This window comes from Moschus berezovskii, chromosome 2 (assembly GCF_049115385.1).
Source record: "Moschus berezovskii isolate FMDL1 chromosome 2, NW_MosBer_1.0, whole genome shotgun sequence".
Lineage (NCBI taxonomy): Eukaryota > Metazoa > Chordata > Mammalia > Artiodactyla > Moschidae > Moschus > Moschus berezovskii.
The window spans coordinates 81827008-81847481 of NC_142461.1; the positions used below are offsets into that span (position 1 = coordinate 81827008).

Consider the following 20474-nt stretch of genomic DNA (forward strand, 5'->3'; position numbering starts at 1 on the left):
TCTTATCTCTCATTGCTATTCTTTGGAACTCTGCATTCAGATGCCTATATCTTTCCTTTCTTCCTTTGCTCTTCGCTTCTCTTCTTTTCACAGCTATTTGTAAGGCCTCCTCAGACAGCCATTTTACTTTTTTGCATTTCTTTTCCATGGGGATGGTCTTGGTCCCTGTCTCCTGTACAATGTCACAAACCTCCGTCCAGAGTTCATCAGGCACTCTATCAGATCTAGTCCCTTAAATCTGTTTCTCACTTTCACTGTATACTCATAAGGGATTTGATTTAGATCATATCTGAATGGTCTAGTGGTTTTCCCTACTTTCTTCAATTTCAGTCTGAATTTAGCAATAAGCAGTTCATGATCTGAGCCACAGTCAGCTCCTGGTCTTGTTTTTGCTAACTGTATACAGCTTCTCCATCTTTGGCTGCAAAGAATATGATCAATCTGATTTCGGTGTTGACCATCTGGTGATGTCCATCTGTAGAGTTTTCTCTTGTGTTGTTGGAAGAAGGTGTTTGCTATGACCATTGCAGTCTCTTGACAAAACTCTATTAGCCTTTGTCCTGCTTCATTCCGTGCTCTAAGGCCAAATTTGCCTGTTACTCCAGGGTTTCTAATAAACTGTGGAAAATTCTGAAAAAGATGGGAATACCAGACCACCTGACCTGCCTCTTGAGAAACCTGTATGCAGGTCAGGAAGCAACAGTCAGAACTGTATATGGAACAACAGACTGGTTCCAAATAGGAAAAGGAGTATGTCAAGGCTGTATATTGTCACCTTGCTTATTTAACTTATATGCAGAGTACATCATGAGGAACGCTGGGCTGGAAGAAGCACGAGCTGGAATCAAGATTGCTGGTAGAAATATCAATAACCTCAGATATGCAGATGACACTACCCTTATGGCAGAAAGTGAAGAGGAACTCAAAAGCCTCTTGATGAAAGTGAAAGAGGAGAGTGAAAAGGTTGGCTTGAAGCTCAACATTCAGAAAACAAAGATCATGGCATCTGGTCCCATCACTTCATGGGAGATAGATGGAAAAACAGTGGAAACAGTGTCAGACTTTATTTTTTGGGCTCCAAAATTACTGCAGATGCTGACTGCAGCCATGAAATTAAAAGACGCTTACTCTTTGGTAGGAAAGTTATGACCAACCTTGATAGTATATTAAAAAGCAGAGACATTACTTTGCCAACCAAGGTCCGTCTAGTCAAGGCAATTGTTTTTCCTGTGGTCATGTATGGATGTGAGAGTTGGACTGTGAAGAAAGCTGATCACCGAAGAATTGATGCTTTTGAACTGTGGTGTTGGAGAAGACTCTTGAGAGTCCCTTATACTGCAAGGAGATCCAACCAGTCCATTCTAAGGGAGATCGATCCTGGGTGTTCATTGGAAGGACTGATGCTAAAGCTGAAACTCCAATACTTTGGCCACCTCATGCGACGAGTTGACTCACTTGAGAAGACTCTGATGCTGGGAAAGGTTGGGGGCAGGAGGAGAAGGGGACGACCAAGAATGAGATGGCTGGATGGCATCACCGACTCTGTGGACGTGAGTTTGAGTGAACTCCGGGAGTTGGTGATGGACAGGGAGGCCTGGTGTGCTGTGATTCATGGGGTCGCGGAGAGTGGGACATGACTGAGTGACTGAACTGAACTGAACTTAATCTAATTAATCTATTAACTAAGTAATCTATTAGTTCTACCAATTTTACTATTTAGTATCTATTTACTATTTACTATCTAAATTACTATTTAGGCCTATAACCTCTATGCCCTAGTGTTTATAACTATCTTTCATTCAGATCCCTTTTTTCCATTCTCTCACATGAGGGCTCACTGTGTACCCTTACCACTGGTTCTTAAGTATGTATTTATATCAGGAAATTGTTTGTACGTTATCATTAGCAATGATTTATATTCTGTATTAACAATTGCTGCAGGAGCGAAGCAAGAGGAATGTGAAGTGAAAACAGATTAAATTAAAATCAATGGCTGAGGTTGCATCAATTTATGTATAATTCATTTACCTCTTTTTGGCATAATTTAACATAATGATAGAACTGAGTGAAGAAAAAATATAATTTGTACATAAAAAGCCAAGTTGACAGAGTTGAGATCATCTGGCTCTTCCATATTAATTTATAAACTACTCTATCCTGACATTACAGAGCATTTTACACCGATGCTTTGGGGAACCTGAATTGTCCTGGATATTTCCTCAATTGTTCCCTTAATGTCTTGTTTGTAGACTTAGACTAGATCCAGCATAATATCTGAAAACAAATCCCCATCATAGATAGCCCCAAGGGACGGCTATTGAGCTCCATTGTCCTTAATGCTAATCCCCGTTGACAGGCCAGCTGCCCTCTCACCACTTGTCTCAGCCATTTTGCTGGACTTGGCAAATTTCTCTTACAAACCGCCTCTGAAAGAGGTGAGGCTGCACAGACAGCCAGGCCTCCAATCAAATCAGTGCCGTCTAGCGAACATTTGGTACTTGCCAGAGTCGCAGTGCCACTTGCTGCTAATGCATCTTCCACTTTTGCATATAAACTGAGTTAGTGGTTCACAAGTTGGGAATTCTGTGAAAGATATAAAAACATCCAATAGGAAAGATGTTACTGATTATGTTTGACATCTCTTCATTTTTCTTGCAGTATAATGAATCTAAACAGTCCTTCATCAAGTGATTTTCCTTTATTTTAGTCACAGAAATATACACCTTCAAAAGTTATTTAAAGTATGCATATCCTGTGTCCAAAAAATGCTGGACTTTGCAAACTTCTTACTTTTCTTCACTCAGTTCTATCATTATATTAATGTGTTATTGTGTTTGACTTCATTTGTTTCCTATTTGCTAATGTGATCAGAACTCTACCCCTCTCTTCCACACAATCCACAGAGGAAACATCAGATAAGCAAATAAAGTGACAGGAACTATTTGAGGACACAGGATATGCATAATTTTAGTATCTTTTATAGGATTACATTTCAGTGACTAAAAGCCAAAGAAATCACATGATGAAGGACTGTTTAGATTCATTAAACTGCAAGAAAAATGAAAAGATGTCAATTCCCCCACACCAAGGAACTCAACCTTCTCTCAGTGAAGAACAGCTGCATAGAGCTCTATACTATTGTGCTGCAAAGTGACACGTGTTTTAGAGCGGGCTTCCCTGGTAAAGAATCTGCCAGCAATGCAGGAGACCCTGGTTCGATTCTTGGACTGGTAAGATCCTCTGGAAAAGGGATAAGCTACACGTCTTTTTCTGAACATGGAGAACTGAAGTAGAAAATTTGAATCCAACTTTGCCTGAATGATGTCAATACTTAAGTTGAAAGTAGGGAAACAAACACAAATAAAAAACTCAGTTTATTTGCTATCATACATGTTAGGTAGTTAGAATAGGAAAAAGAAGTCCAAAATGGTAGTGGCTAAAAGACAAGGAAGGGAAAAGCCTGCAAAAATAGAACAAAGGAAGGTCCAAGGACCAGAGTGAAAGCCTCAGGTAAAACAAACAGCCCTCCTGGCTAGCCCAATTTACATAGGGCAGGCTCAGGGGGAGGAGAGAAAATATATAAAAAGAGGGGCCTCTCTTCTCTTAACATCTTTTGGGTCTCGTGCCTCAAGGATGTATTTTCTTTTACTTTCTAAATAAAATGGGGCTGTAACATGGAGCTGTAACACTGGCCTGACTAAGGGCTGTAATGCTGGTCTGTATGTCGCTTCAAATTTTTGTTGTGACAAAACAGAACCGGGGAAATTACACATTCCCCTGACATCTATGGTGCCATTTGTCAGATTTAATCCGGCTGAAACAACTTCTTCTCACCTCCATGAGGAAGAGGCCATGCACACCAGGAGTCCAACTTTGCGAAAGAAGCTCCCGTGGCAGAAGCTGAACAGGAAGAAAACCCAGCATAGGGGAAGTGAAAAGAAGCCCAGCATACTGGAAACCAGGACAGTGAAAAACAAACTCAGCAGAAAGCTCATGCAGCTCAGTCTCAGATTCCAGAAGACCTCCGGTTAAGGTAGGAGGTCCTCACTCCTATGGCTAAAAGGACATATGCCTAACAAAACCTTAATTCCTTTACAGTCTCTCGTTTCTTCAAACCCCCCACTGACAGATGAGCAGCAGCGGGTGCAACTGAGGGACTCTGGCATGCGCTTCTCCTCAGTGTGTCCTAAAGACTCCACTATCTGCGGGGCCCCAGTAGCCATTGCCCAAGCAGGTGGGTGTTCTTCTGTCCATAATCTTCTTTTGTGCCAAGGATCAGGCAAATGAAAACTGTTAGCACAGGTCAGGTATTGAGCTGATTTTCTGGCAGGTTATAAAGAGGATTCTTCAGCGTTTTTTTGCCCACTGCTTTTTTCCACCTGTCCTTCAGCTCTTCTCTCCCAGGACTTGAGCCTAGCCAAAACCCATTGTGCCTGGCTTCAGGACCTAATGAAGCTCAGGATCTGATGTCTCATTGCAAAAATTCAGTTAGAGACACAAAGATAGGTAAGAGGTGGATTTGTTCCTATTCAGAGAATCACACTCCACAGGGTGTGGGCCATCACAGACGAGAGGGCAGTGGCCATAGAATGTGGTGTGGCTATTTGTTGCCAGCTAGGTGAATTCATATGCTAATGAGTGGGAGGATCTCCTAACCATTGGGGAACCAACCACTCCTCTGTCTTTTGACAGTGCCTTGGAACTGTCCTGCCACCTCTGGGTGTGTCATTTAGCTTGTGGATTGGGGATCAAGCTTTATTAGAATTTGACTTGTCATCATGGACCCATTTGATTTTAATCAGGTTTATGTTATGCCCTTGGGACAACCATAAATTAGCTACCCCTTGGGAGGGAAATATTGTATAATATCCAATCCCTCAAGATATTCAGGCCTTTATCTTCTATGTTTCCTACAACATGTGCAACAACAGCCATCTCTCAGTGGACCCACTAGGGCAGTGACAGGCACACAATGCCTACTGGAAGTTCATCTGCTGGCATCCGTTCAAGGACAATTGGGCTTCCAGGGATAATGTTTGCCACTTTGGGAGTTAGCCCCTCCAGGGAAGCCCTACGGCAAAACCTGAGTCCTTGAAGGACAAGGCATGAGGTAAATGCCTAATCTATAGACAGGCAGGGCATTGGGCCAGAAAGTGTGCAAGTGATATCACTTCATGGGAAATAGATGGAAAAACAGTGGAAACAGTGTCAGACTTTATTTTTTGGGGCTCCAGAATCACTGCAGATGCTGATTGCAGCCAGGAAATTAAAAGACGCTTACTCCTTGGAAGGAAAGTTATGACCAACCTTGATAGTATATTAAAAAGCAGAGACATGACTTTGCCAACCAAGGTCCGTCTAGTCAAGGCTATGGTTTTTCCCGTGGTCATGTATGGATGTGAGAGTTGGACTGTGAAGAAAGCTGACTGCCGAAGAATCGATGCTTTTGAACTGTGGTGTTGGAGAAGACTCTTGAGAGTCCCTTATACTGCAAGGAGATCCAACCAGTCCATTCTAAAGGAGATCAATCCTGGATGTTCACTGATGCTAAAGCTGAAACTCCAATATTTTGGCCACCTCATGCGATGAGTTGACTCCCTGGAAAAGACTCTGATGCTGGGAAAGGTTGGGGGCGGGAGGAGACGGGGATGACAGAGAATGAGGTGGCTGGATGGCATCACTGACTCTGTGGACATGGGTTTGAGTGTATTCCGGGAGTTGGTGATGGACAGGGAGGCCTGGCGTGCTGTAATTCATGGGGTCGCGGAGAGTCGGACACAACTGAGCGACTGAACTGACTGACTGACTGACTGACAAGTCCAAGTTTCCTAAAATGGCTTGCTACAAATACCATCAATTGGGACTTTGGGTGGCACTCTGCCCTTGAGAACCCAGAGCCTCAAGGTCAAGCACCAAGCCTTCCCTCATGATGGTTCAACAAGACTGAAGTGGCCCACTCCAGCCAGCTCGCCTATCACAGATAACTATCACAGGGCTGGAGCCAAGGGTGCAACTGGATGTGGCAGAAACCTTGGACTACTGGACAAAATCCTGAGAGGGATTGTCAGAAGATCCTCTGACCAATCCTGAGGAAATTCTGTACACTAATGGAAGCACTTTGTCTTAGATGGAAAAAGAAGAGCCGGATATCCAGTAATTCAATTTTGAGGCCACAGAGACTAAACTTTTGCCACCAGGTACTTCAGTCCTATTAGCTGAGCTCATAGCCCTGACTCGAACTTTAGAGCTGGGGAAAGGAAAAAGAGTAGCGTTTATACTGACGCCAAGTATGCCTTTCTGGTGCTACATGAACATGCGGCTGTTTGGAAGGAAAGAGGCCACTTGACCACCCAAATGTCCCCAATCAAACATGGTGATCAAATCCTTAGGCTCTTGGAGACGGTATATCTGCCTGCTGACGTTTCAGTCTCCCATTGTAAAGAACACCACAAAGGGAGCACGGAAGTGGCATGAAGGAACCAAGCAGCCAATCAGGCAGCAAAGAGAGCAGCATTACACAGCAATGACTTAATAGGGTTAGGGTTAGTTCCACAGACTAATTTGCCAGAAACTCCTTCATACACTGAAGGTGAGACTCTTAAAGCTAAGGGTGAAGACTTTCAAGAAGATGATATGGGGTGGTTCCAAAAGGAGGGACTCCTTTTTTATGCTTAGGAACCACCAACGGAAGTTGGTTAACTCCTTACATGCCACCACTCATTTAGGGGAAAAGGCCCTCCAAAGATTACTAGAAAGGTCCATCAGAGGAACAGGCCTCCAAACGACTATAAGGCAAGTGGTCTTCTTTTGTCCCACCTGCCAATTAAACAACCCCCAAGAAGCTTGAAGACCCCAGCTGGCCCAGTCTGACCAACGACGTGGGACCTACCCAGGAGAGGACTGGCAGATAGACTTCACACAGATGTCAGTTTCTCAAGAGTATAAATACCTATTAGTCATGATAGATATATTCACAGAATGGATTGAAGGCTTTCCCACCTAGACTGAGAAGGCTGAGGAGGTGGTAAAAAAAAAAAACCGCTCTATGAAGATTTGGTCTGCCCAGGTCATTATAAAGTGACAATGGGACATAATTTGCTTCTAAGGTCACCCAAGGGGTCTCTAAAGCATTGGGCATTACTTATTATCTCCATTGTGCCTGGAAGCCTCAGTCTTCAGGAAAAGTAGAAAGAGTCAACCAATTCTTAAAATCAGCAATAAAAATGATAACCCAGGAGACCTCCCTGGGATGGAAGGAGGCTTTACCAATAGCTCTCCTCCACACTCATATTGTCCCTAGGGAACAGGTTGGTCTTAGTCCTTATAAGAGGCTATATGGGAGACCTTTTGTTTACGTCAATGACCTCTTCCTAGATCCAGTGGCTCAGACCCTCCAGTCTTATACCATGGCCATTGGGCAATTCCAATAGGATATACACTTGTGGGGAGTCAACCAGGATCCAAAGATTCTAAGGAGTCACCACTATATGTTCCAGGGATTCAAGTCTTAATTAAAGTCTGGAAAGATGGATCCCAAAAAGCTCAATTTCAATCCACATGGAAGGGCCCCTACCCTGTAATACTTTCTACCCCCACAGCAGTTAAGGTACCAGGACGTGACTCCCGGATTCACTACTCAAGTGTCAAGCCATGGAAGAAAACAGAAGAGGACACTCAATACACCTGTGAGCCCCTTGGAAATCTCAGATACATATTCAGAACTACAAATGAATGCCATTCTAATGAACACCCCAAAAATCAAGTTTCTAGGGATAAGATTTCTCAGGACAGTTCTATAGAGCCAACACAGCTTGTCAGGGGTTGTACTCCAAAATAGACAGGGGTTGTACTCCATGCAGTGCCAGATCAACAAGGATATATAAAACTACAGCCAACCATGAAAATATCACTCACCCTTATGTGGACACCGCTCTAAGGACTCTGAGGCTTGAGACTAGCAAGAGGAGGAGGCCCAATGTCCCTCACTGTTGTCCCAGTTCATCAGGAAGTAGCTAGAGAAACCTTGATGCCCCTATTCCCAAAAAATTGGGCCTTCCGTCTCTTAAGGTGACAATGCTAGGTAGTAAGAATAGGAAAAAGGAGTCCAAAATGGTGGTGGCTAAAAGACAAGGAAGTGAAAAGCCCTCGAAAATAGAACAAAGGAAGTTCCAAGGACCAGAGTGAGAACCTCAGGCAAAACAAACAGCCCTCCTTGCTAGCCCAATTTACATAGGGCAGGCTCTGGGGGAAGAGAGAAAACATATAAAAAGAGAGGCCTCTCTTCTCTTTGTATCTTTTGGGTCAGCTTGCCCTCATGCCTCAAAGATGTATTTTCCTTTACTTTCTAAATTAAACTGAGCTGTAACACAGAGCTGTAACACTGGTCCATCCAAGGGCTGTAATTCTAGTTCATCCATCACTTCAAATTTTTGTTGTGATGAGACAGAACTGAAGAAATTACACACTCCCCTGACAATACAGTTATATAGATTTTTGAAAGTGTGAATTCTAAATTTAAAAAAAAAAAATCCCCTGGAAATCAACAACAGCAAAACACAAGATTTCAAAATAAAATTTTACTTAATGAAATCAAAAGACCTTGTTTACTAACAAGTAACTACAACAACATAACCATAACAATAAACATTGAAAAAGCAAAGCATAGAATTAGCACAGGAAACAATTCTAAAAAGAGATGCTCAGTCAATTCAAAGGATTAGTGAATTCAGCAGACAATTTTGTCAAAATAAGATCAGATAATCAGGACTTATTACAAGAAAGAAAAAAGGTAGTAATAATAAGAGAAAAGATGATTGTAAACAGTTCATCCAAGAATTCAATGCAGCTTACTAATATTTCCCAGGATAAAATGTTTCATATAATGAAAGTAATTCATGTAGAGTTGACATAATTTACTAAATATCAGACCTTTTATCTCCCAAGACAATATTCATGGAATCATAAATTCTCACACACACAACTTATTTAATAGACATTAGAAAAAAGAAAAAGAAGCATGAATAAACCTCCATCAACTCACTGGTGTAAAGACAGAAAAAAGTGACACAGAGATAGATCTGTGGTCTACATTCCTTACTACTGTTCCCTGACAGCAGTAGCCAAAGTCATTTTGTGGCAAATACTTGGTTTTCTCTCTAAGACAACTGACTTAGAATCATATCCTACATCTGATGGCTGGGGGACCATCAATATTTTCACATTTTATTCTTTAACTTGTCTCAGAGCTACCAATGTGACTGAGTTGGACTGAAGTTGCCCAAATTCCTTCAGCCAAACTTATTCACCTCTTATCTAGCTACACAATTCTGTATCTATCTATAGCTTTACATCTGGAATTTAGAAAAATGCATGAACAATAGATTTTTGTGCTTGAAAAACAAAGAAATAAAAATTTTGATTATATAAAGCTATTTTACTCCTAAAGAAACTGAAATCATGAAAGTTAGGCTTGCCTAAGGTTATATATACCTCCTTAATGGAAATTAGGCTATCAGAATTCAGTTCATCAAACTCTCCATCCATCACTCTTTCTATAACATCCTACTACCAAATTCCCACCTTTTTTTAACTTATTATCCATGGATGTACTTAAATTGTTACTTTGCCCATGTTTTCCATATATCTTAAATGTGAAAGCTATGTTATTTCTCATAAATTGCTTCATTATATAAAGAGAATTCTTTGTGCCCAGTAGAAATGAGTCTCTAAATACTTTCAATACATTTGTATTTTGTTCACAAGTTTTCATACATACCAGCCAATATTTCATAATTCTATAATATCAAAAATACCAATTATTTTGAATTTTGATATTTCTTTAATAATCTGCAGCACTATCAACTCTTAGTTTATTCATAAGTGCATTATAGAAAGATTTACCTGATCATTTTGTCACACTTTTACCTTTTTCCTTAAGGTTTTAAACACAGCCCTGACCCAGGTACCCATTCTAGTGGGTAATAGCTGAATCCTCAATCTCACACATGCACAGGGAGTCTTTTCCCCTGTACCTACCCTCTGCCATCATGCCCTCTGGCCTGTTGGATAAGGCTGATCTCATCCACCATGCCATCTCACTTGGGCCAACAGTTCCCTACACTGCACCATTTATAAGAAGATTTGAATGGTGGTTACCATTGGTCCCCATATGGCCTTGCTCTCTTTATGGGACCTGGGGCTTTTTGGCAGTCATGCTTCCCAGGTTTCCCCTTCAGGCCTACTCTGAGTTTTTTTGTTTGTTTGTTTGATTTTTAAGAGGACTTCACAAAGTACTTCCAGTAGTAATTCTTCTAAAAAGTTGCCATCAAGCATTTTCTTAGTACTAACAAAATATACTTTAGGAAATGAGAATTTTAAATGACATTGCTATAATTCCTATAAAACTTTTCATTTTCCTTTAAAAACCATGACATTTTAAAATTAAAAGTCTATGTCAACATGTAGTTTTTGGCAAATCACTAGTAACTAGAATTAAAAGCAAGAGTGAAAAGTGAAAGTAAAGTCGCTCAGTCGTGTCTGACTCTTTGCAACCCCCTGGACGGTAGCCTACCAGGCTCCGTGGTCCATGGGATTTTCCAGGCAAGAATACTGGAGTGGGCTGCCATTTCCTTCTCCAGGGGATCTTCCCAACCCACAGATCGAACCCAGGTCTCCTGCATTGAAGATAGATGCTTTACCGTCTGAGCCACTAGGGAAGCAAAATACAACCAAATTAATTTTGCATGGTCATATCAAAGGCCTTTTTTGTATATTATCCAAGAAATAATATTTTACATCGAAATCAGAGGCTAAAATATTCATCCTTGTTCTTAAAATGATGAAATGATGAGTTTTGGAGACTGGACTCTATTATGTAGCTAGAACTAAGAAAAGAGAGACAGCCAGGGAGATCAGCAGTGATACAGACTACAAATGAAAGCCATGTTTAATACTGGTAAACTATCCAGTGACAATATAAATTGCTATCATTTATTAAATAACATGTAGGGACAGTGGTGGCTTCCTAATAGATCTTGTTAACATGGATCCTTAAGTACTTGCTTCTTTACTTAAGAAATTGCATAAAAGCAATTTATTTGTGTGAATTTACCTTTGAGTACTGAGTATCAGTTCTCAGTACTGACACGCAATTTTTTTGTGTGAATTTACCTTTGAATATCCATCTGTGGTACTGGCATAATGCTTAAAATGGAAAGTATAAAAGTGAACAAATTTTTACTAAATTTCATGATTACCAAAGCCATATATTGAGATATGAATTTTAGAATAAGTGCCATTTTTTTAAACTGAAAAACATGATCAGAGCCTAAATACAATTCAAGATAGAAGTTAAAAGGAGGCAGATCCTGTGTTTAATTCTCTACCTTCCAATGCAGGGGGCACAGGTTCAACCCCTGATCTGAGAGCTAAGATCCCACATGCCATGTGGCTCAGCCAAAAAAAAAGAAAGAAAAGTAGTAAAAAGGAAGCAATAACTGATACACAGAGATAAAAGACTATATCAAAAGTCATCTACAAAGCAACCAAACAGATATTCTGACATATGAGAAAGTACTCAAAAGAGAAATGAAAATGCCCAAAGCATAATTTAATCACTATTTCTAAAAAAGATTTTTTAATCTGACAAAATGATGAAAACCGTTATCTTTAAAGGATCAACGTGAATACTGTAAAAAATATGCTTTTTTCATTAGATAAATAAGTGTTTAATGTTTAGAAGATGTGGAGTAGACATGAATAGAGACTTTAAATGAAGTATGAATATAAGTTATGGTTAAAAAGAGTAACCAACTACGTGCAGACTGTAAGATATGATGACAATTAATTTTTAAATAATATTACATCTTTAGGCATAATAGGTTAATTTACATTTTAAAATCTCTTTTCTATGAAGTTTGAAATATATTAACCAACATCATAAATTTTATTAGGAAAAAATGAATCCCTCAAGGCATTTGGAAACTTCTGAAATTTGGCATACAGACATACATCAGATATATTGCAGGCTTGGTCTCAGAAAACATAAAAAAAACCCTGCATTTTCAATAAAGTGAGTCACATAAATACTTTAATTTTTGATGCACATAAAGGTTATATTCACATTATACTTGTGCAACATTATGTCTAGAAAACATACATACCTTAATTAATAAATATTGCTAAAAATGCTATCATCTGACAGCACAAGGCTCCCACAAGTTTTCAATTTGTAAAAAAATGTATATGGAAAGTGGAATAAAGCAAAACACAATTAAATGAGATACACCGTCAGTTGAGAAAATTTCCCTGTGACCTTTAAGATTCTATCCAGTTCTTAGATTCTAAGTTTAAAAAGCAGCCAAAAAAAGCATCTGGAAATTAGTTTCCAACAGGTAAAAACTTGCAAAATGAGTAAAATAATTGAAAATTCAATATATTTTCACAAAGAAAATGAGTCATGCCTTTTATTCTCACAGTAAATATATGTATATGTGTAAGAAATTAATAAATAAGAATCTCAGTTAAGTAGATTTGGGAGATAAGAAGGGGGAGTTCTCATACCCTAGGATGATAGCTGAGCCCAAAAGGAAAAAAAAAGACTCCTTTTGTTTCCTGACAATGAAAAGTCACGGATTCTGTTTTTATAGCCCTGCAAGCTTCCTTTTCCCCTCTTTAAGAGTTCTCCTTCTCTTGTGTGGCTTTGCATGTGGCTCACCATGGTTGCAGATCCTGAATTGCAATACTCCTTTGATTCCGAAGAAACTCATCTTTCCTGGAGAAATATCTGCGAGTCTATTTGCTTTATATCAACATTTGCATATAGTGCACATGTGTTCTTAAACAATTACACTTCCTTTCTGATTTATTACTTATATAATATTTGGTTACATCATCTCTCTTGCAATTATGACTGAGTTTATAGGACCAATAGGTAAATTCCACAAAGAAAAAGGTGGGAAGTAGAAGAAAGCATAGGGTAACTCATTAAAAAAAATAAAGGTATTAATTTAATGGACACTTGGAAAAAGTAAAGTTACTAATGATTAATTTTTGTTTTCTTATTGGTAAATCACACAGCCTCTCTAGTCACAGACTCTTGGTTTGTAACATGCTATCCTGGGTCCCTTACGTCCATAAGGTTAAGAAGTCAGAAGAAATGTCATCTGGTAATGTACGACACTCTAAAATAATTTAATGTAAACAAATAGGGATTCTCACCTGAATAATTCCTAGGATTATCACAGTATTCCAATAAAACACAGTAACTGAATTTCAGAAAAATGAAAGAACTAATAAATAAAGAAACGCTTAAATTATCTTGGGCTTTTCTCTGCCTAATAATGCAGTCAACTGTACAAAACATTTTAGAAAGACTTTCATCAGAAAAATTTTAATACAATGTAGGTCACCTCCCATTTTTCACTAATGTTGTAAAACACTGCTTTCACAGCTCGGTGTCCTATAATTAGCATCTGATGGTGATAAGAAATGAGGCACAATGACAATATACATTTTCCCCCTAAAAATAAATTTTAAAAGACAAATCTGACATTTTCCCTGTCCTTCAATATCAGTATTACTTTTAAAATAGAAAATAGAACCTCATATTTTATTTTGTTTCTGGATACTTCTTCTGTTAAAATATCATTACGAATTATTGCATTTGATAAAGTCTTAAATGTTACACATTTCTTTCTTGACTTTGCATAAGTATTATTTGACTTTGGATCTCCCTTGAGATATAAATTACAGGACTCTTAGAAAGACTACCTGATTAACTCTGAAAAAGAAAAACATTAAACCAAAGTGGCTTACATTTTAACATGTTGAAATTACAGCACAGAAAAGAAAACTATATTTTATTTCTATAGTTACTTCAACCTCATAGAATATATAATCTGGATTAATGGGCTGTTAAAAAATCTTCTATTGTTTCAGGTGGTATGCTCAATTTATCCATTATATTTTTCACCTAAAATTTATTGCCAGGTTATATGTATGCTATTGTGTAAGTGGCAATAATTTTCTCTTTCTCTCAAGGGTAATCATGGTTAGTATGGTACTTATATTTATCCAGTATACACAGCTCAGACAGATGTTTCCCAGTGAGGTAGATTTCAGATGAAATTTACATTTCTCTCCTGTCACTAACCTAGGAATTGTCCTACTTATTCCTCCTTTTTGTTCCCCATATAAATATTTCTAAATAATTTACTATTGAAGTCTCAAAATACAGTTATTACAGGTTCATTTGAGAGCATGTATTATATATCCTATATATATATATATATATGGATATATATACACACATATATCCTATATCATATATATATATATGAATTTGTCTATGACTAAGTGTGTGAAAAATTCATAGAAGATTCAAGTTAAAATAATGACAAGGTAAGAATAATATAGGAGTCCATGGTTAGAAAGTGTTAATTTCTCAGTCATGTCTGAATCTTTGTGATGCCATGGACTATAGCCCATGGAATTCTCCAGGCAAGAATACTGGAGTAGGAAGCCATTCCCTTCTCCAGGGCATCTTCCTGACCTAGTGATTGAACCCAGGCTTCCAGCATGGCAGGCATATTCTTTATCATCTGAGCCACTTAGGGAAGCCCTGATGTTAATCTATATATGATGACTATAATACATTATACATTATTATTTATTGAGAAGAGGCACTAGGCAGGCCACTTTAACACATTACTTACACTCTACTCAACAGCTCTGCAATTGTCATCACCAACCCAAATTTTCAGAAGAAAACAGTATGACTTGCCTGAGGACACACTCATTACCAACTAGTGTCAGCGTAAACTCCTAATGCTTATTTGATTCCAAAATTAAATTATTTTTCACCTTACCATTCTGATTATACCTATGTTCTTAAAAGAATCATAGCATAAAAACATTGGGGGAAAGATATGAAAAGTTGATTCTTCTTTCTGTGGTTTATGTCTTCTGTTTATACTCCAATCCTAATTTTTATCTACTCTAATGCTTATAATTATAGTTATGGAAATTATACTTTTTAAAATTATAGCGATTGTAGGACCATATCCTCTGAGAAAATACACAACATTTCTATATACCAATACTAGTTGTGGCTCCAGAGAATTGGTAATTTGATAGGACAAATTTCAAAAGATCCAATAAATAACACTTTAGAAAAAATTATAAGAGAATAGGGTGCCACAAATTGTCTTTTTTTACTGCTCTTTCATTGTTACATAAAATCCTCATTTATATCTCACATATAATGCCAAGTATAAAGAACATAAACATTACAGGCAAGTGAATCCTGAGTTTAAATTCTGATATTGTCACTAATTAACATGTGACATTGGGCAGTTACTTAACACCTCTGATATCTGGTTCCTATTCTATGAAACAGAGTAGAAAACTACTGCGAAAGCTTTTACTCATTCATGATATTTTACTAAACACTTTGTATGAGATAGAGTTCTAGACCTTAGAGTTATATCACCCAGAAAGAATGAATGGATGAATGAATCAAATAGTACTAGGCACTAGGAATACAAATTCAGCATTTTCTTTTCTCAGAGTACTTACAATCTGGTAGGAAAAACATTTGTAATTTAATTAAGCGACTTAATAAATCTCTGTAAGTGCTATGATATGGGCAGTACCAGGTATTATTTCAACACACAACAGAAACATCTAATCTTAGATATGGTTCCCCAGAGGAGTGATGTACAAGTAGATACAAATAATAGGTTCAGGTTAAATCAGATAAACAGGAGGGAAAGGGGTGCTTTTAGAATATTCCAGAAAGATGGCATTTCTGAAGGCCCAGAAGTCAGAGTACATAAAATATATGAGAAACTGCAAGAATTTCAGAATGGCTGCAATAAGGTATAAGACAGAAATAGTGGAATTTTAGGAGCTATAAACAGGCTTGAGAGACAGATTCAGAAATGATCACCATTGATATAATAAAGACTTGGAAGTTAAAGGGACACCCAGGGAGTATATAAAGAATGAGACTGAGAACAAGAAAAGAAATATTGAATAGTTCTGGCAATGTGGCAGACATAAGAGAAATGCTAAAGTAGCAACCAAACATTTTAACACATAGGTGAATGTGTAAAAAAATAATACAAATTTTCAGAGCCCAGAAATGAGAATGGTACAGAAAACTAGATCAGCTAGTGAACTATAACTGCTGGGAGTGTGTGTGTGTGTGTGTGTGTGACTTTGCTTGGAAACACAACAGAAGAATGAGAATCATAATCAAATAGAAGAATTATAATCTGCATGCTTGAGGATTAACGTCAGCTTTACATGGGTGATAATTCTTTAATTCCACAAAGACCCAGTGTAGGTGGTAATTAAATTCCCAGTGTAGACCCAGTCACAGAGGTTAAAATGCTGCAGAAGGGTGCATGAGATGACATTCCTCTCAGGACAAGGAGATGTCTTAGCTTGGACTGTAAGTGAAAAATTATATAGTCTTCCCTGTACATGTATGGAGACTATATCATAAGTTTTAGTTTCTACAGTTCAGGAAACCTCAAGCTTAATAACTCAAGGTAAAAATTAATCCAGGGCACATAACATTTCCAAGAATTCTCAGGGTGTTTAATGCAGCGATCTGAAGACAAGTCTTAAGGACTTCCATAGTGCCAAAAAAAAAAAAAGTCTCAAACTTCAAAAATCACAAGAAGTAAAACAAAAATTTAAAAGGTGAAAGAAAAAAATCTGGTGAGAGAAATTCAGCAGATGCAGCAAATGGTAGAAATATATCTACAAGCTCTACACATATTTTAAAAATATCTGACAGAAATGAGATTGAAATATGATAGGTACTATGAAATAGTGAAGTAAAAATTTAATTAAAGGAGAAAGACATATTGTTCAAATGTAAAGTCATTCTGAGATATTCTGAGAAAAAAAGTAGGGGGACTTGAAAAATAATCAAATAGAACATTTAGAAATGAAAACTAGAGCCTTGAACTTTCAAAATGCATCAGTTCAGTTGTTCAGTCATGTCTGACTCTTTGCGACCCTGTTGACTGCAGCGCACCAGGTCTTCTCGTTCATCACCAACCCCCACAGCTTGCTCAAACTCGTGTGCATTGAGTTGGTGATCCCATCCAACCATCTCATTCTCTGTCGTCCCATTCTCCTCTTGCCTTCAATCTTTCCCAGCATTAGGCTCTTTTCCAATGAGTCAGTTCTTTGCATCAGGTGGTCAAAGTATTGGAGCTACAGCTTCAGCATCAATCCTTCCAATGAATATTCAGGATTGATTTCCTTTAGGATTGATTGGTTTTATCTCCTTGCTGTCCAAGGGACTCTCAAGAGTCTTCTCCAACATCACAGTTCAAAAGCATCAATTCTTTGGTGCTCAGCTTTCTTTATAGTCCAACTCTCACATCCATATATGACTACTGGAAAAACAATAGCTTTGACTAGACAGACTTTTGTTAGCAAAGTAATATCTCTGCTGTTTAATATGCTGTCTAGGTTGGTTATAGCTTTTCTTTCAAGGAGCAAGCGTCTTTTAATTTCATGGCTGCAGTCACCATCTGCAGTGATTTTGGAGCTCAAGAAAATAAAGTCTGATACTATTTCAGTTGTTTCCTCATCTATTTGCCATGAAGTGATGAGACCAGATGCCATGATCTTAGTTTTCTGAATGTTTTAAGCCAACTTTTTCACTCTCCTCTTTCACTTTCATCAAGAGGGTCTTTAGTTCTTCTTTGCTTTTTGCCATAAGGGTGGTGTCATCTGTGTATCTGAGGTTATTGATGTTTCTCACAGCAAAAGTTAAATTACAAATTCATACATTTGAAGGAACAGTTATTAAACTGGAAGACAGGTCTGAAGAGCTCTCCATGGTTTCAATTCAAAAATAATGTAAGAAGGGATCAAGAGTAATGAAGAATAGACTGAAATGATCAAGCATTAACCTAATAGTTCCAAAATGGAAGAGAGAATATGGAGATTAGATATTATTCAAAAGGAAACTTCTCTGGAATTTCCAAGAATTTATGAGAGATATGACTTTAGATATAAGAGGCACAATCTATCTTAAGATAATTTAAAATAAATGTATGTATAGAAACACTGTAGTAAAACAGCAAATACCAAGAGGAAATTTATAATACCTAAGCTAACCTGTAAAATGATTGACAATACTGAATCAGGAGTGGAAATTGTACTCTCGTTTTGAAACAAACAAACAAACAAATAAATAAGATATGAGAATGCTTTAAGAAGGCAATTTACTTCCTTTCACAAAGAAAATAATGAAGGAATATCTGCAAGTGAGGTGGAGACAAAGGAACCAAAGAAGTGTAGGGGTTAAACGACTAAATATCTTCTCATAGAAGACAAGAGAAAAAAATGTTTCAAGGAGAAGCACAGCTATGATGAAGTCTGCTCAGATAACATTAAATACAAACTGACATGCCCTATCCAGATTTTTTCCCCCCTTGCTGAGCTTGACAAAGACCATTTTCATGAGTTTCCAATTTGTATAGTCAACTAAGTGGCAGATGGATACACAAATTTTATTCAAATTTCCCAAGACATTAGTTGTGAGGAAAGTAAGAATTAATGTGATAACTGATGAGATGTGTATGATCAAAGGAGAATTTGGTAGTTATGCTGATAGTAACCTTTTTTAAGAAAGTGAAAGTTGAACATGCATAAATATTAATGAGAAGAAACCAGTGGGTTAGACTGAAAATACAGGAGAGAGAAAAGTTACATTTTCTGTTTTTATACATTCTATGACAGCAGAAATATTTTCAAAGACTGGATTCATATCTGAGAGTGATAAGCATCCCTAACAATTAAAATAATTATTTTTAAATCTGTTTATTTTAATTTTAAAATCTAAACTTGTATATATACACACAAATATATAGCTTTATACAAAATAGTGACAGAGATGGACTAGATTATGAACATATATTGAGCCTAGAATTTTATTATCATATAAGGACCCAGTCTTACTGTGTAAGGATTATACATATCAAAGAAAGGATATGTATAAATTTTCATTGATAAAAATGCATCAATATTTAGAAAATTCACATATAAGCACACCAGGTAGCATGTCATTGAGTTTCTTATTTCTTTCATAGCACTTGTCATAGTTTTTAAGTATTTTGTTTATTACTGATTGAAGTTTGGTTTTTACCCTCTCTCCCTCTTTTACCTCTAACAGAAACTTTGCTTTTTTTTTAAATAATCCAGGCATCTAGAACATAGTAAATGTAAATACTTGACTTGGTGAACTCTAGAAGATAGAAAAACTGAGTTTACAACATTTGAGAGCAGGTCAATAAAACACATAGTTGAGGCTCTTAAAGGATACTGGCTCAGGAGAAAAAACAAAAGTTGCATCCTGACTGCCTTTTGGCAGTTTACCCTGGGGTGTGGTTCCAACTTCAGTCACCCAAGTTCTGCTTAAATGCTAGAAAAGATCTCATAGCAATGAACAGCAACTCATGATTCAAATATTGACCTATTCATATAGCTTTCTGTTTGCAAAATGCCAGCTCAGCATGATGGAAATGATGTTTCCTGGATCAATATAGGACTTCAGTCTGGTATCTTTCAAAACATTAGAATAAAAAAAAAGGATATTGGAAATATTGCTATTTTCTGAACTAATTGCAATTCGACCAACTTCAATCCCGGTTGAAAATATATATTTCCATTTAAGAATATACATACACACATATATATTCTCATTTGAGAATAGAAAATTATTTAGAAAGAAGGAAAAGGATGATATATCTATAACAAATCTACTGAATAACATTTTATTGAATGACTACTAGATACTAGATACCAGGTACTATATAGATTTTATGTATATTATTTGATTCCGATTACATATATGTTTGAGTATACATGTACATTTGTGTGTATGTTTATATATACGAGAATGTGTATATAGTGTGTGTTTATGTGTATATATATATGTGTAATTAATAAATACCTACTATTAATTTAATAACCAATAAGGTGATGAATGCTACTGAACTCTTTAAAGAAGTCAAGTTTACCTTTGACGGAAATCTAAAGGGCTGCCCCACAGAAGTGCACCATAGGCACCTCTATGTAAAGGTCAGCACCATAGAAGTAGTTGTAACTATTATTGACCAGTGGCTAGCAAGCCAAGAAATTGTTTCTGTTAGTAGAAAGCTCTAGGTGCAAAGGAAAAGCAAGAGAAGTGGACTGAATCATGTAATAGACTTGGTGAGAAATTTAACCAGCAGGCAGGGACTAAATTAATAGGTATTAGGAGAGTATCAGACTTTATTTTTTTGGGCTCCAAAATCACTGCAGATGCTGATTGCAGCCAGGAAATTAAAACACGCTTACTCCTTGGAAGGAAAGTTATGACCAACCTAGACAGCGTATTAAAAAGCAGAGACATTACTTTGCCAACAAAGGTCCATCTAGTCAAGGCTATGGTTTTTCCCGTG

The 20474-nt window shown here is 37.4% G+C and overlaps 1 protein-coding gene across 1 annotated transcript in view; it reads right to left on the reverse strand.

Annotated features, from left to right (window-relative positions):
• Positions 1 to 20474, reverse strand: part of LRP1B (LDL receptor related protein 1B) — a 2241805-nt gene that overhangs the window by 873238 nt on the left and 1348093 nt on the right. The window contains exon 19 of the mRNA XM_088842364.1: positions 2503 to 2583. Coding sequence (XP_088698490.1) covers positions 2503 to 2583 — 81 coding nt within the window. The remainder of the gene's footprint in view (positions 1 to 2502; positions 2584 to 20474) is intronic.